At 36.6% G+C, this 24,279-nt stretch overlaps 5 protein-coding genes across 7 annotated transcripts in view; 4 read left to right on the top strand and 1 right to left on the bottom strand.

The window, feature by feature from the left end:
* The first annotated feature begins 1,055 nt into the window (after positions 1-1,055).
* LOC117123408 lies at positions 1,056-8,284 on the top strand. 2 transcript variants are annotated; one of them, XM_033269311.1, is made up of 7 exons: positions 1,056-1,191; positions 1,759-2,544; positions 3,899-3,991; positions 4,402-4,494; positions 5,232-5,324; positions 6,154-6,261; positions 7,072-8,284. In XM_033269311.1, exons 2-7 carry the CDS (start codon positions 1,821-1,823, stop codon positions 7,179-7,181), a joined length of 1,221 nt encoding a protein of 406 aa, XP_033125202.1. In that variant the 5' UTR covers positions 1,056-1,191; positions 1,759-1,820; the 3' UTR covers positions 7,182-8,284. The 2 variants fall into 2 exon arrangements, with proteins under 2 accessions (XP_033125202.1, XP_033125201.1); XM_033269310.1 differs by having other exon boundaries at positions 1,084-1,277.
* An 84-nt stretch (positions 8,285-8,368) lies between these two features.
* On the top strand, positions 8,369-13,021 carry LOC117123406 (cyclic GMP-AMP synthase-like). Its single transcript, XM_033269308.1, has 3 exons — positions 8,369-8,925; positions 11,268-11,418; positions 11,720-13,021. The coding sequence occupies exons 2-3, from the start codon at positions 11,319-11,321 to the stop codon at positions 12,790-12,792; spliced, it is 1,173 nt and encodes a 390-aa protein (XP_033125199.1). The 5' UTR covers positions 8,369-8,925; positions 11,268-11,318; the 3' UTR covers positions 12,793-13,021.
* A 954-nt stretch (positions 13,022-13,975) lies between these two features.
* Positions 13,976-17,954, top strand: LOC117123390 (polyubiquitin-C). 2 transcript variants are annotated; one of them, XM_033269289.1, is made up of 3 exons: positions 13,976-14,135; positions 15,428-17,029; positions 17,258-17,954. In XM_033269289.1, exons 1-3 carry the CDS (start codon positions 13,991-13,993, stop codon positions 17,266-17,268), a joined length of 1,758 nt encoding a protein of 585 aa, XP_033125180.1. In that variant the 5' UTR covers positions 13,976-13,990; the 3' UTR covers positions 17,269-17,954. The 2 variants fall into 2 exon arrangements, with proteins under 2 accessions (XP_033125180.1, XP_033125179.1); XM_033269288.1 differs by having other exon boundaries at positions 15,428-17,954.
* Positions 17,955-18,741: 787 nt separating this feature from the next.
* On the bottom strand, positions 18,742-23,462 carry LOC117123393 (actin-3-like). The gene is made up of 5 exons (XM_033269293.1): positions 23,344-23,462; positions 21,263-21,722; positions 20,385-20,756; positions 20,080-20,252; positions 18,742-19,817 (listed from the first exon to the last, which is right to left on the bottom strand). The coding sequence occupies exons 2-5, from the start codon at positions 21,633-21,635 to the stop codon at positions 19,659-19,661; spliced, it is 1,077 nt and encodes a 358-aa protein (XP_033125184.1). The 5' UTR covers positions 21,636-21,722; positions 23,344-23,462; the 3' UTR covers positions 18,742-19,658.
* A 35-nt stretch (positions 23,463-23,497) lies between these two features.
* LOC117123392 (DDB1- and CUL4-associated factor 12-like) overlaps positions 23,498-24,279 on the top strand; it is a gene marked incomplete in the record, with an annotated part of 6,469 nt that continues 5,687 nt past the window's right edge. Inside the window, 1 exon segment of the mRNA XM_033269292.1 lies at positions 23,498-23,701.

Genomic DNA, 24,279 nt, shown 5'->3' with positions numbered 1-24,279 from the left:
ATATAATATAATACGTATGTTTTTAAGTTTTACATGTATTGTTTTCCACCTTGGAGAACGAGTAGACAGTGATTTGTTTCGCTTTTTGGTTTCTGTCAGGTTGTTAACGATTGCTCTTTTTCTGTATTTCTATGTATTGTCTGTATTTTCTCGTCTCCAAACATTTGATGTTTTCTGGAGACAAATCAAATGAGATTAAAGGCCTATTATACATCATGTCCCATCGTAGAGGTCTACTACGATATTGAGAAATAATATTTGAGAGAAACGTATGTCCCCATCGTGAATGGACCCACGAATTTCCGACCGTTCGTTATAGGCCTACTCATCAACTTAAAAATGAGGCCTTGTAGCTCATTTGGTAGAGAATCCGAACGGTGATCGGAAGGTCTTGGGTTCGAAATCCAAATGGGGACATACGTTTTTCTAAAAAAAGTCCCTATTTATTATCATCTTTAATTGTCACCAGCGGATGTGTATTTCCATACCAAAGTTACTATCATGTGATTATCAAGTTGATGTATTACACAAGAGTCAAATAGGGATTTAGGAAGGACGAAAACGGTGTAATCGTTGAGACTACGAACTATAATTAGTTTTAATTTTAGAAGGGAATATGCATCATACATTTACAATGGTCTAGATAAGGTAATTATTTATCAGAAAAAGGAATAAACGTAGGCCTAGGCCAAACCAACACATAACGATCAACAGTTTAGAAATTTGAAATATAATAACACCTAAAATATTTCGAAGTTAAATATAGAACATTCTTACTGCGAAACTGTTAAAATATTGGTGCGATGAGGAACTGTGCAAAACTCTTTGGACCAGCCAATAACAAACCAATGAAAAACCAGTTTGGATAGAGTTAGGACTACGTCATCTACATTGTGAATGTAGACTTTTTTCATCCTGTAATAGTCTAATTATTAAAGCACCCTACAATATTACACCCTCTGTTGGATATGGTCTTATCGCTTCAATGACTTCTATACAGAACTTTTTTGATTAAATCGACATGTCTTTTGTTCTTAACCACATACATCTGTAATTGATGATGGGTGAACCATATTGTGGAGGATGGTGACGAAGTATTATATTGCTAAAAACACTATTGAGTATTTATAAGCGTACCTGTAACAATTCTCACAGTGGTTCTATATATCTATTTGACATGCTCTCAAAAAGGTACGTTTAAATGGATTTTAAAGTACTGTTTGTTTCTTTTATTTTGATCTGGTATGGGTTGACGGAAGCACGAACCTATCGTTACTGTGAGTAGTTTTATTTGGCATTTCAGTTCAAATTTGTAAAACCTTTGAAAAAGAATATGAGACTTTAATCAGATGATGGTAACTGAAGGTTGGCATGGCGAAGTTACAACAATAAAATGCTTGCGGAACACCACGTAGATTTGAAAAGAAAAAAGTGCTCCAATTAAAGTCATTAGGAGAATAATATCTGAATTATTATTCTCCTGGTGATGATTGAAGCAGCTCAATCAAAACGTCGAAACACTCTGGACAAAACAGTCTTTCGTACCTACGTGGTGTACTTCAAGCATATAGGATGGCAACTTTGATCAAAATGAAATATGTTTCCTCCACATATATTTTCTTCAAAGTGTGTTACTTAAAATTAATAACAAACACACATTTTGAAATAGATGTGCTATCCATAGTGTTTAGTCCTATTACATTTGTGAATGATGAAATAAGCATGCTTTCTGAACTCAATCATATTTTTTTTTTACAGTATCCAGATCTAAAAGACAAGATGTTGAATGCATTCCCAGAGGAAACGCGCTTACTACTTCTATGTGCGATCGCGTTATCCCAATTCCAGATGAAATTAAGCAAGAATTTAGTCTGGATCAATTCTACCATAACTATACGAATGCATACGGAATCCCGATCCTGTCGTCTGGAGCGGTGCCGCTAGCAGCGATGCAACGCGCGTGTTACACCGTACGATTCATGCTCGCTGATCGTGATGATGTCCGTAACGCAATGCACAACAAATGTGCGCGTGTATCGATCATCGGCTTGAATGAATTGACCAATCAGATTCCAGAATATTCATTCTTACCCGACAGCGAAAATGAACGTGCACGTGGGATCGGGGGAACCCTGAACAATCCTGTTACAACGGTCGCTGAAGAAAACCTACTGTGTCTAGACTATGAGCATGACAGGTGGTTTAGAGAAGACATTGGTGTACACGAATTTGCTCACGCTATTCACAAGATTGGCATGAACACCGTTGATTCTGGCTTTAGTAAACGTTTGAGAAATGCTAAAAATGCAGCCATCAGTATGGGCCTTTGGGAGTCAACCTACGCAGCATCAAACGCTCAGGAGTATTATGCTGAGGGAGTGCAAAAGTTCTTTGGGGTCGACGTTATTCAAGAATATACAGACGGCGTCCACAACAACATCAGCAATCGGATTGAGTTACTCGAATACGACCCGCAATTGTATTCTTTCGTGCTGGAAACGTTTCCATGCGCAAACCACATAGTTTCAAGGTGTGAAGATCAAGGTAGGTTTAACATTAAGCGTATGCTCATTAATTGGACCGTCCATACACAAAGTTTGTTGCAGATCTGTTTTCCCACTAGGGCTACATCGTCACATTTTGATGAGCTTACAATACACAACAATTAGCTCTTTGTGAATTACAGTGTTAAAAACAGAGCCTATAGCTGTTTTGTTCACACTAAAAAATTACGACCACAAAGTAACTATTAAGCAGACAATTATTCATTCATTCATTTATTATTTATTCAGCCAATATATACAAAACATGTGATCAAAACAATAAAGACAATTAAATTACCTAAGTTGGCTTGGATTAACGATAGTGTTAGTTAAAACACTCTGCCCTCAAGCCTGTTAGTCCAGCTATTAAATTAAATAAATAATGTAGCATTTGTAAATAAATAAATACAATATAAAATTAAATCTGATTTTATTCTACAAATTATTTCTTTATAGTGTTCTTTTAATTTGTAACAGAATGTCGACATCGATTCAAACAAAAGCGAGTCTTTTAAGTCATCTGAGACTGGGCAGACCAAAGTCGTGGAAATTCATTTACAGAACTAGACTTTTCCTTTTCCGTGAAACGGCACAGTAGCCTACAGTTATCCTCTAGTAAGGGGGTGGGGACACGCTTTGTTTGTGCAAAATTGTCATCTCAACTCAATTTTTTATTTAATCAAAACAAATACAAGTGCACCCTCCAATTCCAACCCCCTCTAATAATTGGAGACCACTTTTTAAAGAACCTATCCTCAATCTATTAACAGTAACTAACCATGTAAGAACCGAACCTCGAGGCCACCTATCAAAGCTAAATAATTAGGCATTTGTTTAAACCTGTATTGAAGATTTTCCAGCGTTTACACCGATTTACCGACACCAAATAATTTGTCATCATCTATGCCACAAACAATTGTTGAATAAACTGACCCAGATGAAGAATTATATGCTGCATCCACTGCACACGCCAATGCCACTAAGACACACTGTCGGCTGGTTTGAATAGAATAGACTATTTGCAGTACTTTATTATGGTACTGTTATGACTTAATCGGCGCCTATTTAAAAACATCTTGCTTTCACGTAGTTGAAATCCAGTAAACTGTCACACACTGTTTTACACTGAGACAACCGTACAAGACACAATATTAGAATATATTTAAGAAATAGTCTTCAGTGTTTATATTAAAATATATTTTTTAAAAATAGTCATTAAACAATCACAGTGTAGCATTATATAGCAAATAGAACAACTTATTGATCAATAAATTAATATTAACATTCCATTTTCATAGTAATCATGTAATATAGCCTTCTCTATTAAATCACCTTTTGAAATTTACATTTAACAGCATTAATATCAACTCAACCTTTGATGATGAATTGCTATAGTGAAATGATGGAAACCATGGCTACTGCCGAAAAGGAATTTACGGCCGAAGTCGGTGAGTAAAGCCAAGCATACACTGCGTCTGCCGCCAAACGACCGTCGACCGACGAAATGGCATGTCCACTTTTTGCGCGAGCGCTTGGTGGCGCGGCACCGTCTGTTGAATGACGGGAAAGACTGTGCGGACCGTCATTAAAAACGATGCATTTCGCTTGTCTTCTATGGAATCGCATCGACTGACGACCCTCGGTACAGTGTGTTGCTGGATAATTTCCAATCGACAGATCGGTGCTCGAGTCAAAACTGGCCATTTTTTGTGTCCATGGGAGAGCCACTTTGTCTAAGTTGTCTCTTTCAACCAATGATATACTTGTAGCTAGCTCCATGCTGGTACGTTAGACTTAAAACGTTACAAGTTTAATAAATATATTATAAATAATAATATTGATTTTTTTCTCTTATAAGCTACCGAAAATGGTGAACCATCTGCGAACGTCGTATCAACGATAATCAGCACGATGCGTACAGAACCTAAGACACCAACAGAGGCAGAAACTTGTGAGAACATTTCTATTTGCTTAAATTAAATAAATTGAATTTATTTTGATATATTATTTTGTGATTGTAGAAGGATGTGAATATATGAAGCTACTAAGTGTCTCTCGGGCCCAGTGGCGGCTCTAGGATATATTGGGGGAGGGGGGCTAAGTTGTCCGACAAGGGTGACTTGAGCTCGTTGGCTCGAGCTGGGGGAAGGGGTTGAGAGGGGGTTTCCCCCTCCTAAATGAGATTTTTTTTAAAGAATATCTAGATGGCCGAAAATGGCACTCTCAGATTGTGACAGACATGTGGGCCTATTTTTATATTTTTATGTTCTGGCTGCCCGACGAGCTCTGTCCGGCGGATCGGGGGGCTTGACCTGTCCGGTGGGCCCCCTGCCCCCCGCTGGCGCCGCAGTGCTCGGGCCACGCCCATACACATTTCAGCACAATGGAGCTGTTAGTTATGTGGTTTTTCTCCTACCTTTACACCCATATGATTATTGTTGATTTATAAACGAAGCTGCTATGATGATCTATATATTGTTAATGATAATGCCGTTGGTGGTGGTAATTATGGCGATAATTACGGTTACAGTGTTGTTTCTCAATGATATAGATTTCAACCACAATGTACAATTTATTTGAGTATGTAGAAATTTTATCTGGTATGTTCGATACTACAGCGTTACAAGTTGTATAGGTGTAGGCCTATATAAATAATAACTAGTAACAGGCTAATTTTTTTTTTACAAGCTACCGAAAATGGTGGACCATCTACGAATGTCATATCAACGATAATCAGCACGATGCGTACAGAACCTAATACTCCAACAGTGACAGATACTTGTGAGTATATTTCTATTTGCGTATTAAATTGAATTTATGTTGATATATTATGTTATCATTGTAGAATGATGTGAATATATGAAGCTACGAAGTGTTTCTCTAAGGCCAATATTCATGGGCCACGCCGCATACACAATTCAGCGCAATGAAGCTGCGACTTACAGTATGGGGTTTTTCTCATACTTTTACACCTCCGTTTGCTGTTGATTTAACTAAGCTGCTACTAATGATGATGTTCTTTATATTGTTAAGGCCAACTCAGACAGCGTCGGCCGACGCAGCCCGACCCGATTTATCGTCGGGGACAGTCTTAAAGGCCAACTCAGACAGCGTCGGCCCAACTCAGACAGCGTCGGCCGACGCAGCCCGACCCGATTTATCGTCGGGGACAGTCTTAAGCCGTCGTGAGAAATATTAAACATGTTTAATATTCTACGACGCGATTGCCCCCGACGCACACCATCGCGTCTGCGTTCAACTCACACAGACCCGACGCGACAACAAATCGCGTCGGGCTGCGTCGGCCGACGCTGTCTGAGTTGGCCTTAAATGATGATGATGCCGTCGGTAGTGGTCAAGCTAATTATGGTGATGATTACGGTTACAGTGTTGTTTCTCTATGATGCAGATTTCAAAAACAATGTACAATCAATCTATTTCTGATTTGTTGTTATATTATGTTATTCGTTATGATTTGGATATACTCGATTATAAATAATATACAATAATAAATAAAAGAACGAACGGAGGATGAACAAACGAATGAATGAGCAAAACTTTACCATGCTTTTGAAATATCTGACAGATTATGGTCTCTCTTCTCTCATAGTGTGCCTTGACCAGTACAGCTTATGCAATATTTATGCAACTGAAAGTATGTGCAGAAATTACCCTATAATTCAAAGACTTTGTCGGTTTAGTTGTCATCTCTGTAATGGTAATATACCTTATTATTTAAAAATGATTTTGTTTTATGATTTAACCACAGCAAAGCAAACATACCATAACATTCCCAGACTGACCCAGCAGTGAGAGGAAAAAAAACGTAATGTCTCCACACAAAAAGTCATAATAATGGCATAAGCAGAATCACGAAAACTTAGAAGTCTTAGCAAACTCCATTCCACCTTAAATTTGTCTATATCACAATTTATACAGTAGCTTAAACATAATCCTCTACTTGTAGAATACATTTTGTAAATTTGGTCAAAATTTGGAATAAATGTAGGCCTATCATTAGTTTATTGTTCTTTTAATTCAATTCAATTCAATTTCAATTCATTTTATTCAGTCTATTATACATGAATATTATAACAGAGATGTGTTTTGAAGCTAAGCGATCAAACATAAATATAAGATATGATATTCTCGTTACTTAAAATAAATCTATTGCATCTTTTGGAAGAGTAGGGGTTGTCCCGATGTTCTCTCATTTCAGCCGCTCTCGTTGTAGAATGATGTGAATAATATGAAGCTACTAAGCTCCTCTACAGCAGCTACTCACGGGCCACGCCCATACACGAAGGCTGCGAGTTGTGGATTTTTCTCCTACCTTTAAGAACTACTCTACTCATCTACCTTTATGATTGTTGATTTAACGAAGTCGTTACCTTATACACATCTAGATGTGTATAAGAGACAGTATATATATATATATATATTGTTGGGTATTATATGGTAGTATTGTTAGGGGTTTTTTTGTCAATGATACAGATTTCAATAACAATGTACGATCAATCTATTTCAGTGTGTAGTAATTTCAACTCACAATGTGAATTATGGTACGAAGAAGGAATTTGTGAAATCTATCCAGGCTCTATGATGGCAAATTGCAAGAAGGCATGCCGCTGGTGTTAATGTGTTTTGCTCCTTAAACATTAGCGAGTAGCGATAAAGCATTGATAACTAATACAGTATATGGACTGGCTTTCTGGAACTCGCATAAAAAATGCTCATTGGAACCTCATATCAACCCAACCTGGATTCGAACCCGGAGGTTTACTACCGTTGAGAATTAACATATAATGTTCATGAATAACTACAAGAAAGTTTATATCTCTTTTCGTGCCACATTTATTATTATTATTATTATTATTATTATTATTATTATATAAGCCTAACTGTAGCTATTTTAAAGAATTTATTACGGTACGTACATGCATAAAAACATGTTCTTTTTCGATTACCAATGCTCGTCAATGAATATGTTGTTTAAAAAAACACCAAGGATAATGAGAAGTAGTGCCTTGCCAGAATTGTTAACATACAAAACAGGAAAGACATGATTAGTGCATCCGTCATTCTTCTCGTTCCATTACATTTAAGTTGTCATTCATTTCTAGACATGATAAGTTGTGGTTTTGTGTGCTACATCATTTTAATTTATGGTACAATATACAGTGAATTTTTTTAGTACTTTATGTGATAGGCTGATCATTATCGTTTAATTGAATAATTATGCTGACTTTGAAATAAATCGCAAGATTTTGTCCAAATGTTTTTACCTTACCTTACCTTACAGATGCACAATATCGATAGTACTTTAATTCATTGTGAAGATAACGATGGGACGGAAGTTATTCAGAAAAATTATCGACTATACTGACAATTAATGTTGCTATGCAAAACTGGGTGGCTTTGACAACGTCACCTATTCTTCCATGAGACGTTCAGTGGTGTTAAAATCCATATCATATTGACCGGCTTTTAAATTTGTCTGAAGAGTGTTTGAGCCTATATAGATCTAATTGCAATAAATAATGTCAACGTATTAGATCAATATAATCATTGACAAAGTAGGGATACTCTGCTTGTTCTACCGTGACCAGGCCTATTATTCAACACCATATACCGTCGTAGGTCTACTTATAAAATGATGATAATAAATATTTGAGAAAAACGTATGTTTCCATCTGGATTCAAACTCAAGACCTTCCGGCGGTTACAATTCGGATACTCTACCAACCCCCTAACAACTGAGTATCCAAACAGTAACTGCAAGATCTTAGGTTCGAATCCTGATGAGGACATACGTTTTTCTCAAATATCTACCAATATATATATACCAAAGTGAATATCATGTGATTATTAAATTGATATATCCCATCATTACGAACTTGTCAAAGCAGGGGTTTAGGAAGGATGATCAAACGGTGCAAGGTCCTCCCCTCCTCATAGGCTATGTGCCACCTTCTTCCCCTAGAAAAATTCAATGTTTCATCATTAGGCCGTTGTCATCATCAGCAATTCTCAACGATATACATTATGCCTACTACTTCTTTAGTGTTTCTAAGATGTTGTTGACATAGGATTCTGTGTACTACATTTAAGTTTGAATTGACATATTCAACAATACGCGAGCATACAGTGGACTAGTATTAGATTCAATGAACTGATCAATAACCTTGAATAGGCCTGTACCTAAGAAATTGGTGCTTCTGATCGGACAAAAGAAAGGTCAACCCAACATTATTTACGTTCTCTTGTCCACAGGCAGCTTCCGTCAAGTCGTTCAAATCGTTTTGAAACTACAAACTGTGATTAGTTTGGATTTTAGAAGCGAATAGGCATCATACATAGACCTTACAGTGGAGTAGATAAGGTAATTATTTACTATATTGTAATTAGGAACAGTAGGCCTGGGCTAAACCAATATTTTTACTACGAAACTGATAAAACATTCCCATTATTAAAAACGGTAAATTGTACTCACAAAAATACACCCTGGCGATAGTGTAGCCCGTTTTAGATCAGAAGCGCCCAGACATTCTTTAAAAATTTACGGTCATTAACTTCGATTAAAAATGAACATTTACTTATTTCAATGTTTTTCAAAAATTCTAGATCATGCCCGGGGATGATCTGCCACAATTCCCTGCACAAACAAGCATGGGTCTTTGCACGTGTAGATTCTCTATTTTACTGTACTTTTTTATGGCCACATCCATATGGTATTCCCGAATGTAGGAATGACCCCGGACAAAATGGCCCAGGAAAAAATGGCCCCGGAAAAAATGGCCCCGGTAAAAATGGCCCCAGTAAAAATGGCCCCAAATGACAAGTAGGTAAAAATGGCCCCAATGAAAAAATTCAGTAATAGAAATGATATTTTTTTTAAATCTTCAAATATTTATAAACTGTAATAAGCAATAATTGAATCAATAACAAATACAGTTACACAACAGATGCAAATAATGTACTGAGAGATTATCAGAAAACAATGGCCATTGAACATTTTTTGATAGTTGAAATAAGTTTTAAAAACGCTATTCCACTAACAAAGTAGAGGAATGACATACATACAGTACCTCAACTACCAAAATATGTAACTCAAAGATAACCACAAAATTCACTTTTGTTAAGTATCAAATGAAATAACTTTACATTTTATAAACAGTGCAAATAAACAGTAGTTAAAGCATGTGGATCAATTGTTTGTTTGAATGACAAGTTAATGTAGGGCCTATGGGAAAAGGGAGGCTTACATTACTTCAACAAATGTTCTGCTTAGAGTTACTTCAAAGAAGTATTTGTTAATCAAATATTGTTTTTAAAGTAAACTGAATAATTAGGAATACATTTATTTAAGCAACTTATTTAATTGCATACTTGATTTCTACTCCCCGCCAAGTAAATTTAAGTGCCTAAAACTATACTAAATAATGTAAACTGAGATACTATATTATATACATAGTTATGTAAATATGGCAATTATGCTAAGAATTAAAATGGCGTGTAATTGTGAGGGTAAGGTAATTATGGTAGGATCAAATGGTATTGCTAAATGCCAAAAACCTCCTAAAACACACTGTAGAAAACCAAACAATTTAATTGTGATTGAATCACTTGGTATATCAATAAGAAAATTAAATATTTATAAGAACCTATTTTTGGTTAAAATGTTGATTTTTTTTTGGTGAAAAAACACTTGCAAATACACCACAATCCTCCAAACACACTGCGAACCCCATCCAAACCCTTTAATTGCGATTGTAGAACTCTCTTTTTCTAAAAAAAAATAAAATAATAATTTGATGTTCATATAAACTCATTGTTTGTTGGGTTTACCAATACCCGGATTGAATTTCTGGAAAATTGTGATTCCGCTTCCTTGAAATTGGCCACAAATAAATTAGGCCTATTTTAGTATTAATAAATGCATGATTTATGTTGATTTATTGATTATGTTGTTGCTATTTTTTAACTTTTAAATGGAAAAAAAATAAAAAGTGTTATTTATGGCTTTTTTTTTATCTTTGAATATTTTATCATTGAATATGTAATTTCTGCAAAAAGTAAAATGTAAATGGCAATTTATTTGATGTTAGATTCCTTTTAAAAACTAAATTATTTCAGTTTAAAAATGCATATAATGATTTTTTTTAAATCAGTTTTAATACAGAATTTTATTATTGGGGCCATTTTTACCTACCTGTCATTTGGGGCCATTTTTACCTACCTGTCATTTGGGGCCATTTTTACCGGGGCCATTTTACCTGGGTCATTTTTTCCGGGGCCATTTTTTCCTGGGCCATTTTTTCCGGGGCCATTCTTATCGTACACCGGTATTCCCTCTTTGTACCCAGGGATCCAAGACAAGTCAGAACCGAATAGGCCAATCCAGCGTGGTACCGGTAATACGGTATTGCACCCAACCAATCATAGTATGCATTATAACAGGCCTTAATTTTTTTATTTTTTAAAAGTTGAACACGTTCAGTATTTCAAAAGATAAACAAAATACTTCATTCATTCTATTCAAATAAACTGAAATGGAAAAACCCTCCTCTTTGAACAGAACTTATTTAAACACACTTAAATCAAGAGTATTTTAAATGTGTTTCATAAAATTACTGTACATAAAATAATCACCAGAAAGCATTAAAAGCAAACAACAAATAGTATTTAATAAATGTAATGTGTATAAATTATCATCTCTTCTAGGTCTAAATAATATTGACTCTGCTGAAATGTGACATAAATTGACGCTATACAATGTTTGACTTTCCACGTGAGACTAACTCCAAGCCAAAAGAAAAAGGCTTGCAGATAGCTAACAAGAGGTTACCGAATGTATCAACTGTACCTGTACATGGTAGGTACAAAAGCTAGACGCTTAACAGTACTCAGTTCAAAAGAGACAATTAAATCTCCATGTCTAGGTCTGATAATGTTGTCGAGGTATTGACTTATGTAAAACCATGGCTTACACGATGCAAAAAAAAAGGACCGTCTCTGCACCCCTGTCTGTTTCTACGAAAAAGCGTGGCAGAATCTGATCTTCCGTCTAGGGATAGCACGCTACCATTTTTTTTTTATCATAAATTGGTGATGAGGCAACTGTTTGTTTCCATCCACTTACTTAATGTTATAACTGTTTTACATTTTTCTTCAAGGCTCAATGACTCTGCCAAAGTGGGATCAATCGTCTTCCTCTAGTGATGAAGAGAATTCAAACGATTTACAAAAGTCATTAACTTTGCGAACTAAGCTTGAGATGTGTTTCAATAGTAAAGTGTTACCATATGAGGAAGAGGAGCAAAGGTTAGCAGTCTATAAGCAGTATGCAAACGGTCTTATTGCAAGAATTCAAAGGAACACATCATTTGTACGCGGGCTAAATCCCATACACGTTGGTAGCTCTGATGACGGTCTAAGTTTAGCTACCAGCGACTTCAACATATTGATACCACTATCCGTAGGTAATTCTGTAGTCAGAGTTGTCGAAATTGCTCCTGGGTGTGTAACCCTAAAACTGCCTCCTGCCCCTATGTTGAAGGAACGAAATGATAAATGGCTGGGATGGAGGTCTGCAGGTGGATACCTCTGCCCGACTTTAGCAAACAAGATGTTCCATGGATTTGCTACACAGTGGTTAGAAATAAGAGGATACAATGACGTCACCATTGAGCCATATGATGTGGTGAACAGTAGATCGGTACGGGTTAGTATCAAGAGACCATCAGTTCTGACAATCACCATTGAGGTTATTCCCGCGTTAAAGCTTCATGGTTTTCAATTTCCGTTCATAGCAAAGAAATTTCAGTTTGCTAGTTCTCCCATGGCATGGTCCATGGTGACGTATGAGCGCGAAAAGGTTCTTCTGAAGTCAATCAACATGGCAGACAATAACTGTAGATCAAAAGCTCTGTGTGTTTTGAAATATCTCCGTCTACATGACAGCGTTCTAGCCAACTTAACTACGTATCAAATGAAGACGTGCTTGCTGCACATAGCTGATTGTGAGATTGACGAAACAAAATGGCGGAAGCAGACAGTTGACCGTTGTTTCATAAAGCTAATTGAAACTTTGATGAAATTCATTGAAAACAAAGAACTTCCACACTTCTTCATAAAAGGAATAAACTTGTTCGAGGATTTTAATAAAGACACTTTAGACAAAGTATATACAAGACTGAACGTTCTAAAGAAGAGAGAGAAAGAACTTGGGAGGTTACTGGCAAAATGAACTTATTCTTTATTTTTATATAATTCGCACGAGTAACCGCTCCAACTAGTGTCTATAGGTTCCTTGCCTTAAACCACTCACCCATTTGCGAGTTTTTGTGATGGTGAAAAGCTTGAAGCTAGTAGGATTGAAATAGCAGTGGGAGCTTAAAAGGGAGTCGAACCTTCGTCACATCCTTATAATATTTTTGGTGTAATTTTCTCCTACTCTACTCTAAACGATCAGGTATGAGACTGTCTCTTATACACATCTACTCTGCTGAAATGTGACATAAATTGACGCTATACAATGTTTGACTTTCCACGTGAGACTAACTCCAAGCCAAAAGAAAAAGGCTTGCTCCGCCTGTCTCTTATACACATCTAGATGTGTATAAGAGCCAGCATATGTATTCACAGACTTGTAAATGCTTCCTTAAAGTGATTTGGTCCCCTCCCCTACTGGAAGAGGTTTGAGAGCAAAAGTCTGGCACCTAAATTTGTCTAACTGGAATCTCTGATTTAGCTAAATAATTAAATTATTAAACAGTTTAATTGTCATAAAGTAAAAAAAAATGGTATAAAAATAATGGTCAGTATACCTGTCTCTTATACACATCTAGATGTGTATAAGAGACAGCGTATTATGTCCTCAAATTTTGCCCAACCATGATGGTGTTCAGGTGGGTGTTATCTCACCAAACGTACCCCATGCCTCCCCCACACACACCTTTCGAAACAGATCTGCACCCTTGTCTTGACGTATTTTTGTTTTGGCATGGGATAGTGTAAAATGGATCTAGGCCACATTGTTGAAACCAAGTTTGCCGAATGTAAGATTGCCTAGCCGATAGACCGAGAGAGCCCCACTTTTTGACAAAAATGAAAAATTACGACTTTTTTACCCAATGGGAAGTGTTCTAATATAGACAATGGGTCGTGTCTCATATTATTTGTTATATTTTTATTATTCATTATTTTCACTTGACTCGCATAAATAATTTTGTTCGAACAACATTTATATGCAGTTGTACTTCGCAGCACTTCACTTGCAATTTGCAATTTCTAGTATTATTATTATTGCGTGTACAGTACTGTACACACAATGGCTACAGTATTTCCGGGATTAAGGGTCAAAGTTACACAATCGATCGTCGAAGAAACGATCTGCACATCATCGCAACAGCATTCTAAAAATAGTTGACCAATGGTGTCAGAAAATGTTATCACATGATGCAGTTGGTCCAATTGTAATCCTTTATGACCACGCTGAATTGCACTTTCATTTTTATTGTCTATCTAATGCGACAGTGTTTGTACGTAGAAATTTGTTACTCTTATACAGTTTATACTATCTAAGAAGAGGTAAGTCCATGAAACGTTATTTGTAATTGAACAATGGTTATAAATTTACAAAATTATAAGTTTTTTTTTTGCAGTGCTGTAGTTAGACGAGCCTCTGTAGAGCAGAACACCGCAGTGCGTGACGTGTTCCTGCTTTCATGGCTAGGCCTAGGTTAGGCCTACCCTAGGTAGAGACCCTCCTGCGCGTAACAGGCCTAGTAATATAGTAGCTAGGTGTATAGGCTGCATCCTAAGTTTCGTGGTGGAAATCACGTATACATTTTGCGGCTTTATACAGAATATATTGTAGCTTTAGTTGCAAAATTCGATAGATTTTGATTATGGACAAAGTTTCAAAATAAAATTTGTCATATAATTTTTGTTTTAGTTGCCTATCAAGGAGCGCTGTTAGTTGCTCTCCTGAACACGTGTTCAGGAGCTTGGAGGAGCGCGATTGCTCTCTTGCGCTCCTTAAAAATGATAGACTGTTTTTGCGAACTCAAAAGTGCACAATTTTTACATATCTGCATAGACCTAGGCTTACATTCTAGTTATTGAATTTTATATAGCTGTTATTAAACGATAATTACTATACAGCCTTAAAAAAGGATAGATCTATCTATTTAGACTTATTTTTAAGTAGTGACACCACAAGTTTATGAACTCCGATATTACGTTGACGCAATCTCGCCATGACATCATAATGATAAATTAAGTAAATCAACTTTGTTTGTGAAAGAGAAATGCTAGGTAATGTTGTGTGTGCTTCCTATTTCCCTAGTCCTGTTTGATCTGAAATTCTATTTCCACTCTTCGATACGACAGTAGTCACAATCCTGCTTACAAAAGTGAAATTCAAAAAAAGGGAAAAAACCTCGTGATTGATTTTAAAAGTACTATCACATGCAAAGATACTAAATTAGAGTGACAGTTTTTTTTAAATTATTTGTTTTTCATGGTTCAAATATGTCACAAGCTACTAAGTACTAAAATAAATTTTTATGAATGTTAGTTTGCACGAAATATATAAGTGGAATTGATTGTGATTACTGTGTGTGCGGCTAATGTCACTGTGATAGGTTTGTGTGAAAACATATGTATTCACAGACTTGTAAATGCTTCCTTAAAGTGATTTGGTCCCCTCCCCTACTGGAAGAGGTTTGAGAGCAAAAGTCTGGCACCTAAATTTGTCTAACTGGAATCTCTGATTTAGCTAAATAATTAAATTATTAAACAGTTTATTGTCATAAAGTTAAAAAAAATGGTATAAAAATAATGGTCAGTATACTTACACATTTTTATTTTATTATCAGATTCTACAAATATGCAGATTTTTGTCAAGACTCTTACTGGAAAAACCATCACCCTAGAGGTTGAGCCATCCGACACAATTGAAAATGTGAAAGCCAAAATTCAAGACAAAGAAGGAATTCCTCCAGATCAGCAACGTTTGATATTTGCAGGAAAGCAATTGGAAGATGGACGTACCCTGTCAGACTACAACATACAAAAGGAGTCCACACTACATCTTGTGTTGCGCCTCCGTGGTGGCATGCAAATCTTTGTCAAAACTCTTACTGGCAAAACCATCACCCTGGAAGTTGAGCCATCGGACACTATTGAAAATGTGAAAGCCAAAATCCAAGACAAGGAAGGCATCCCTCCAGATCAACAACGTTTGATCTTTGCAGGAAAGCAGTTGGAAGATGGACGTACACTGTCTGACTACAACATCCAAAAGGAGTCTACTCTCCATCTTGTGTTGCGTCTCCGTGGTGGCATGCAAATCTTCGTCAAAACCCTGACTGGCAAAACCATCACCTTGGAAGTTGAGCCATCAGACACAATTGAAAATGTTAAAGCTAAAATCCAAGACAAAGAAGGCATCCCTCCAGATCAGCAACGTTTGATCTTTGCAGGAAAGCAGTTGGAGGATGGACGTACATTGTCCGACTACAACATACAAAAGGAGTCCACTCTACATCTTGTGTTGCGTCTCCGAGGTGGCATGCAAATTTTTGTCAAAACTCTTACTGGCAAAACCATCACCCTGGAGGTTGAGCCATCAGACACCATTGAAAACGTGAAAGCTAAAATTCAAGACAAGGAAGGCATTCCTCCAGATCAGCAACGTTTGATTTTTGCAGGTAAGCAGTTGGAAGATGGACGTACACTGTCTGACTACAACATCCAAAAGGAGTCTACTCTCCATCTTGTGTTACGTCTCCGTGGTGGCATGCAAATCTTCGTCAAAACCCTGACTGGCAAAACCATCACCTTGGAAGTTGAGCCATCGGACACAATTGAAAATGTTAAAGCTAAAATCCAAGACAAGGAAGGCATCCCTCCAGATCAGCAACGTTTGATCTTTGCAGGAAAGCAGTTGGAGGATGGACGTACCTTGTCCGACTACAACATACAAAAGGAGTCCACTCTACATCTTGTATTGCGTCTCCGAGGTGGCATGCAAATCTTTGTCAAAACCCTGACTGGCAAAACCATCACTTTAGAAGTGGAGCCATCGGACACAATTGAAAATGTAAAAGCAAAAATTCAAGACAAGGAAGGCATCCCTCCAGATCAGCAACGTTTGATCTTTGCAGGAAAGCAGTTGGAAGATGGACGTACCTTGTCCGACTACAACATACAAAAGGAGTCCACTCTACATCTTGTGTTGCGTCTCCGAGGTGGTATGCAAATCTTTGTCAAAACTCTTACTGGCAAAACCATCACCCTGGAGGTTGAGCCATCAGACACCATTGAAAATGTGAAAGCTAAAATTCAAGACAAGGAAGGCATTCCTCCAGATCAGCAACGTTTGATCTTTGCAGGAAAGCAGTTGGAGGATGGACGTACGCTGTCTGACTACAACATACAAAAGGAGTCCACTCTCCATCTTGTGTTGCGTCTCCGAGGTGGTATGCAAATCTTTGTCAAAACTCTTACTGGCAAAACCATCACCCTGGAGGTTGAGCCATCAGACACCATTGAAAACGTGAAAGCTAAAATTCAAGACAAGGAAGGCATTCCTCCAGATCAGCAACGTTTGATTTTTGCAGGAAAGCAGTTGGAGGATGGACGTACGCTGTCTGACTACAACATACAAAAGGAGTCCACTCTCCATCTTGTGTTGCGTCTCCGAGGCGGTTGTTAAATTTGTGATACATTATTGTGCGTTTAATAAAGGCTGAATATAAGCTAAATAAATAACCAAGATAATTGTTTAAACAACAAAAATAATGAGATTTAGCAGAGTTAGTAATGTGTTACAGTATTTTAATATGCACTGTATCGTTGCAATTTTACAGTTGAATATGGGAAAGTGCTTTACGTTGAATGATTAAAAGAAAAGAATTTAATATTGAATAAAAAGAAAATAATTTGAAATAGTAATCAAGATTAATAAAGTATATCCCTATGTGTTCATTCTACTTCAGTTAAAGATGTACAGTACTATCAGTCATGAGGTAAAGAGATAAAAAATTATATAGTAATTCCACATTTTAATTGCTTAATTTGTATATTGAATTAATTTATTTTAAAAAATCCTATCAATTTTCAGACAGTTAAATAATAAATTTCCTGTATTCTTTGCATTTAATAGATCCTTAAATTGGTTGGTATACAATTTAAGGATTTTACTGTATATTGTAAATTGGTGAAAACTACTTTTTTTAATCTGCTTCTTGTTGGAAGCTAATGTAATCCAAATGAGCTATTCAATTTTTTTGGAATGTTTGAGGTAGTTTCACATCTATTTGACTGATAGTACATCTGTAAAGTGGAGAGAGAGTGTTGTAGGAAGTTTGTTTGCACTAATAACATGTACAAATATAACAAGCGAGGCTCTTTCTTTATCTTGTCAAAAACTTGTTTTGCGAACCTATGTTTTTTAAACGTCGGAGGAGGGCAGAAAGAAATTGAAATAAAATTTTGTTTTATTTAGCAAATAGTTTTGCCAGAAACATCCAAAAGGGAGGAGAAAATAAAAATACAATTTTATTGGTGAACGTGAACAGTGTAGCAATGGGACGTTTAAAGCTTTAAATTTATAGGAAGAAATATACTGTACATATCTTTTGGACATGTCAAGGCGCGGACGGCTAACTGGCCAAAAATAAAACTTTATTTTTATTCAAAATCATCATCATTGGTGGGCGGCGGGTTTGCTAAACAAGGTATAAAGAAGTCTCAACTCGTGTATAATTGTGCGTGCGAGAGTATATATATCTTGTACAGAAAGCTAAAGAAAATGCACACTAAATTCTCTATAAACACCATACTCTATATACAGTACTGAACTGTGAAGAAGGACTACTGAACATCAGGATGGCAACATATAAAAGCACATACGAGGCATAATGAATTGGTTTGGATTGTTTTTACGAGCTACTGTACAGTACTGGTGTTCTCCCACAGTAGTCTGAAGCAGAACTCCCTGTTTGGCCTCCTTGTTTTGTAACTAAAATTGATTTCTACACAATACTTTTTCATGTTGGCAACTTGTCAACTAATTCTTTTGCAATCCTTCCATGTAGTTGTGTAACATGAACTGTTTTGATGCCTGGAATGTTCGGGGAATTCCAAAAACCAATTGTTAACGTAAAGCGTAAAAGATTAACAACAATTTTTTTTTTTTCTATTTGAGTCATAATTTATTTTTTTTTACAGACTAGCTTTCACAGCAGTTTATGAGCAGGTAAAAATATTTTGCATAAAGTATTATACATACAAATCATCAATCTGTACAAAATTTGTCCCTTTTAATGCACAATACTAGTCATAATATGTACCCTGTACAGTAATTAAAAAAAAACATAAGCCATGTAGTCGGCTGATATTACATAAATATTGAGTAATGCAATAGCGTATAAAAAACAAATCCGTCGTAAATACTTGATGTAAACTGGTATTTGCAGTACAACTGGCAGTCATTGCTGTATACAGTACTGTACAAATTCAATGTGCTGGTACACAATTTAAAAAAAAGCAATTATTAATAAAGTAATTTGTATTGAATACAATACAGTATAAATTAAAACCAATCAGAAAATAATTACAGTATAAAAGTTTTACTCTTGTATACTTTAACAAAAAAAAAACAAAAAATGTCAATAATTATGTACAGTAATATTGATATTTATGGTCGGAAACCTCACGAGTACAGTAGTGTGTTTGTTCTTCACTATAATCACAGGCACAACCAGACAAAAATAAAACCTTTTCCACCATTTTCAATTACTGTAATATTGTTATCGTCATCTTTAGATGGGCTCATAAAACATTCATGTAAACCTACTGGGGATGGAATGTTTATTAATTAGTGCTGATAATTATTGTATTGATTAATATAACTGTCCTTGATTAATAATGATCAATAGAGTATCCACAGCATGATGAGCTATTTGAAGTACTGTAGTGTCTTACAATCAGCAATGATGATTTGAACCATGGAATGTGTGTTCCAGAACTTATCTCTACTAACCACTCTACCAGTTAATAATAAGTCCTACAAATTTATAATACCAGTGGTAATAAACTATTTTAATAGAGATGTAAACATTTCCTTTGAAAGATATTGCCACCATACTCTTGATAGTCTGACTTTGAGATCCAGTGAGGCTTGAATGTTGGCATGGATGCAATGACCGACCCACCAATCCAACAACAATAAGCACGATATGCTGGTGTGATCACGTTCGCCTAAAAGAAAAAAACAGTGAATGATGGAATATTCAAGGAAATTTTATTAATAGAGTACTGTACAAATCATGGAGGAAATATGGTACAAATACATTTGACATTCTTATCATACAGTATTCTATCAGCCTAATTGGATAGTGATATTTAGGATCAGGAATACGCGTATGTTCCACAAACACAAATTTACATAAATTTACACTCATTTTGTGGGTCTTTTGCAAAGACATTCAAGGGGTGAGGCTTAACGGAAATTTTCCATTACCTTAGCTAAACCCTCTTTCACCACCAGTTTGTTTAACTCGAATTCAAGACGTGATGTTAATCCAGGAAAGAGTGTGTTTCCACCAGAAAGCAAGACATTCTCATAAAATAGTTGTGTGTAATCACTCTCTTCATCTGCACCATTGATACAACTTTCCACAGCCTGATGAAAACCTGTTTGAAGTCAAAGAAAGAAAATGCACTAGTCAATGCATGCAAGCAAAAATAGTGATTTCATGACACTATTACTGTTTTCCAACAATTTTTGCCATCATTTTATAGAGTGGAGTTGTATTGTTGGCCTACCTACACTCTGCCGTATATAAAAATTTGGCAAAGTGAACAGTGGTTCTCCAATAATAGCTGGGTTTCTAATCTTAATTCTCAGGTCTCCGTGTTCAAACAGTAATGTACTAGAACTGCCATCTTGCTGTTCTGCAATAGAGCACTTTCCATCTGGTGCAACCTGTCCATACTTCTCTTTGACATTTCTGGCAAGCATAATATCACATTCAGTTCTGTTACCAGATCCATTTAAGATATCTGAGACAAGCTTCTGAGTGGTCTTTGTTAAATTACAACCAGTTGCAGTCATCTTGACAATTCCGTAGCCAGTTGCATGCCCTTCATGAAAAGCCACAGCATGTGACGCCCCATACCCAGACTCGATAACAACTCCTGTAAAATACATTTTCAGCACATCAAGTCATGGGTGCTACAAAGCTAAAGCTGACTGGGGTTCAAATAATTACCAGTCCTGTAACTGGGGGTGCTCTAAGCTCTTGCGCAAATTTAGACAGATGCAGTATAATATTATGCATTTTTTGTTCAGTGTTGGAAAAAATGGTGGTTACGCCCCTTTTCCCCTAGTTTTTAAATATATCAAAAATCTGTATCTCATTAACCGTTCATCAATTTTTGGTCAAACAACTTTTTTCTGTCTTAAGTTCTGCAACATATCAAAAAAAAGTTTTCCTCCGGAGCCTGACTTTAACCTAAACTTGGACAACAGGAAGGAAGAATTGTTTACTGTCATATTTACAAGCAAGCAAGAAATTTGCCTTTAACATACATCATATATTAAAACAGTTTAGTACTACTGTACTGTAATAAAATATGATTTCCATACTAATAACAAGGAAGGAGAGGCAAGGACACAGGCAAGCAATGTATGGTTCACTCACCAGAAGCTCTTCCAACCGAATACAATGCCAGGAGACCCTGACTTGAAAGATGAAATGCAGGAACATCAATTCCTTCAAACACTCTTTCCAGACTGTCTTTCCTGCTTTCTCTAGAACAACCTGCCACCTCAGACATCAACAGAGGAAAATCATTTGTGGAAGCCTTCAATTTTTCTTTGTATGCCCATTTGATAAGTTTCTCAGCTTCATCCCAGTTGCATATGGTTCCACTATCCACGATTGACGCTGAAGGAGTATCAGTAAGTATGTCAGTAGGGAACACATGATCTGGGTGACGTTTACCAATCTGATTGAATCCCAACTTTGTTGTTAGCGAACCGACGTCAAGTATTACCGCGTTGGCAGTCTCCATTGCATCATAAGGCAATCTAAATCATGAGGATTGGTATAGTAGGCCCAATTATAGCAACACTGAACTATAATTGAGATTCTATTGACCCTATAAGAATAAAAATAATGTAACCTGCATTCATATGGTGATTAGTACTTTGTATGGGAGATGTCAATCCTGATATTGACTTGAATGAGTAAAGTAACTGGGCCGGATCCAAAAATTTGAAATAGTAGGTCCGGGAAGGGAATTATTACGAATGGAGGGTCCACACTAGCTCCCCATCATGGTTGAGGCTGACGGTTCTGGATTTCCCATGGCTTTGACCTCTTAAGCTTCCGTCGGGGACATCGCACTTCCCCATCATTTTCCCCAGACTTGGACATGACAGGTAAATTCTGACGCTGATGTTTGGTAGCCGGAAATGAAATGTGAATACAATTTTCTCTTTGAAGTCCCCCTGCCCCAAACCATAACTAATCATAAGGCCATGGAAGAATATTAAAAAAAATTTTATATTTTCTTCCTCTATTGTTGGTATAGAGCCACCCTGCATTATTACTAGGCCCATACTTTAAAATAGGGAGCTTTTGATTTGTGTGATGACGCAACGCTAGAACGGAATCACTCATGCGTGGCCGTTCTACCTGGCGTCCTACGTCTCTGCATACGCAGATTTGGCAAAATTGCGTTCCAGAAACTACTCGACAAGGTGACCTTAACGTTCTCGCATGCGCAGATGACTTTTACTGATGTCATTACGTTCTACGTCCTACCCACTGATCTCTACTATAATAGCTGCAGGGGCGGATACAGGATTTAGCAAAAGGGGGGGGGCCTCCAAAGTAAAGATGGACGACCAGCCGAGGTACGAAGCACCAAGGGGGTGGGTTTGGGAAAATAGTAAGATTTTTTGAAATGGTACGCCCTTAAAAGCTCCTACAACAAAGAAAGGCATCTATTATTTAGAAGCGATATGCCTACTTTTACTCCTTTTTTTGTAGCTATTCATTGCACGATTATCTAAAAAAAAAAAAAAATAAATAAAAAAAAAATTTTTGATAAAAGGGTGAGGGGAGCTGGATTGCTCATTGGCTGGTTTTTTAGTGTCAGTGAGGCCGCCGTTGTGTTGGGGGGGGGGGGGGCAAAGAGACGTATCATTTTTGAGAAGTTTCTTTTGGCATTTGTTTAAATTATTGCTAAAAATAACGATTCTTTGTATTTAACGTAATGATTCATCTATCTACTTGATGTGACTTTTTTAATATGCAGTTTAGATAGCTCAAGCAAAGTTATTTGCGTTATTAGGGATAAACGTCACTATAACAACGCGACTTCACTCGCGCTTTTGAAAACTGCATAAACTGTCGCGTCTTTGTTAGAGGGTTTGGAAAAAATTTCTACGTTAAATTTAAATATATTATTGAAAAGTATTGCAAGAATCGTTATTTTTAACTATAATTTAAACAAATGCCAAAAGAAACTTCACTTAGGGCCTAGGTCTCACTTTTTTTCTGTACAGTGGTCCTTCCTACCGTCGTCGTGCAATCGAAAGCTCCCATGTTACCTACAAGGCTGTAGAAAGCCGGCCTAGGTGTAGTACTGCTAAAGTAATTTGCATTTAGATATTAAAACATTACTTTTTATCATAGGCCTAGTAGTAATTAGCTACAAATAATTTCTTATCTTATTAACAATTACAGTTACAATTAACTAAAATATATTTTACCCTAATTTAATACAAGGCATTTGTAATCAAAATCTCCCTCCAAACCAAAACGAAAAATAAACAAGACTTCAATACACGCATGCGCTATGAATGAAAATTTCTCGATTATCACAATCAGCAATCAGCTAGCATCCCATCCACGACTCTGTGTGACCCCGGGTGACCGCAAACGACAACGACATTCTACACAGCACCCGCCTCCGATCGGAAGCGCGTACTAATACGCACGCGCGGTTGAAATAAAAGATACAAAAAGTAAACATTTTGCGTGTAATTTCAACCTCACTCTAGACGAAACCGCACATCACAACGACAAAATAGACCTAAACTGAAAGGGAGCAGTTTATCTGGGGTTTTGGTTTGTATTATATTTGCGATTGCATCAAATTTATTAATTTGGTTATTCCTAGCTAGGCCTAGGCTAGGCCTGCTAGCTAGACAGGAGGCTATCCAGGTTAAACAGAGACATAGTGACATAGGAATTGGCTAGGCCTAACCTAAACTAAGGCTTAGGGCCTAGGTTTGCTAGGCCTTGGCCTCAAGTTTTATTTTATAATTTTTATTGGCAGTGACTGTTGTTACACCAGTCCTAATTCCTAATTCTGATTGGATGTTATTATGGATTAACTGGACAATAACTCTCCAATCAAAATTAAGAATTCATTTTAGTTATGGTTTAACAATAGCCACCGCCAATTTTACTATCTAGACTTGCCTATAATAAGCCAACCTACTAATGAGTAATGTTTACCAGATGGCCTCTTCAAGAAATTAACAATATTATTATCTTTCATGTTGAAGAAAGATTTTATAATACGCCTTTTTCACGAATCGGTAGACATCTTGAAGTGATGACAAACATTGCGAATCAGCGGTGCGTAACCAACAGAAATAAGATAAGCTTTTGGGCTGATTTTCTGACATCATGTTATTTAA

The sequence above is a fragment of the Anneissia japonica genome, unplaced genomic scaffold (genome assembly GCF_011630105.1).
Source record: "Anneissia japonica isolate Jap-2015-1 unplaced genomic scaffold, ASM1163010v1 scaffold287579_len849171_cov184, whole genome shotgun sequence".
Lineage (NCBI taxonomy): Eukaryota > Metazoa > Echinodermata > Crinoidea > Comatulida > Comatulidae > Anneissia > Anneissia japonica.
The sequence above is the reverse complement of the archived record's forward strand: the minus strand, read 5'-3'. Positions and strand labels throughout refer to the sequence as shown.

What these genes read in the sequence shown, in the direction of transcription:
- LOC117123408 (XM_033269310.1), top strand. Translation starts at nt 1,202, where the DNA reads ATGGATTTTAAAGTACTGTTTGTTTCTTTTATTTTGATCTGGTATGGG. An exon ending in TTCAAGGTGTGAAGATCAAG is followed by an intron (nt 2,545 to 3,898) that starts GTAGGTTTAACA and finishes TACATTTAACAG; the next exon opens with CATTAATATCAACTCAACCT. An exon ending in TAGTTGTCATCTCTGTAATG is followed by an intron (nt 6,262 to 7,071) that starts GTAATATACCTT and finishes AATCTATTTCAG; the next exon opens with TGTGTAGTAATTTCAACTCA.
- LOC117123406 (XM_033269308.1), top strand. Translation starts at nt 11,319, where the DNA reads ATGTTTGACTTTCCACGTGAGACTAACTCCAAGCCAAAAGAAAAAGGC. An exon ending in ATCAACTGTACCTGTACATG is followed by an intron (nt 11,419 to 11,719) that starts GTAGGTACAAAA and finishes TTTTTCTTCAAG; the next exon opens with GCTCAATGACTCTGCCAAAG.
- LOC117123390 (XM_033269288.1), top strand. Translation starts at nt 13,991, where the DNA reads ATGTTATCACATGATGCAGTTGGTCCAATTGTAATCCTTTATGACCAC. An exon ending in TTTATACTATCTAAGAAGAG is followed by an intron (nt 14,136 to 15,427) that starts GTAAGTCCATGA and finishes TTTTATTATCAG; the next exon opens with ATTCTACAAATATGCAGATT.
- LOC117123393 (XM_033269293.1), bottom strand. Translation starts at nt 21,635, where the DNA reads ATGGAGACTGCCAACGCGGTAATACTTGACGTCGGTTCGCTAACAACA. An exon ending in TTCGGTTGGAAGAGCTTCTG is followed by an intron (nt 20,757 to 21,262) that starts GTGAGTGAACCA and finishes TGTATTTTACAG; the next exon opens with GAGTTGTTATCGAGTCTGGG. An exon ending in TTATATACGGCAGAGTGTAG is followed by an intron (nt 20,253 to 20,384) that starts GTAGGCCAACAA and finishes GACTTCAAACAG; the next exon opens with GTTTTCATCAGGCTGTGGAA.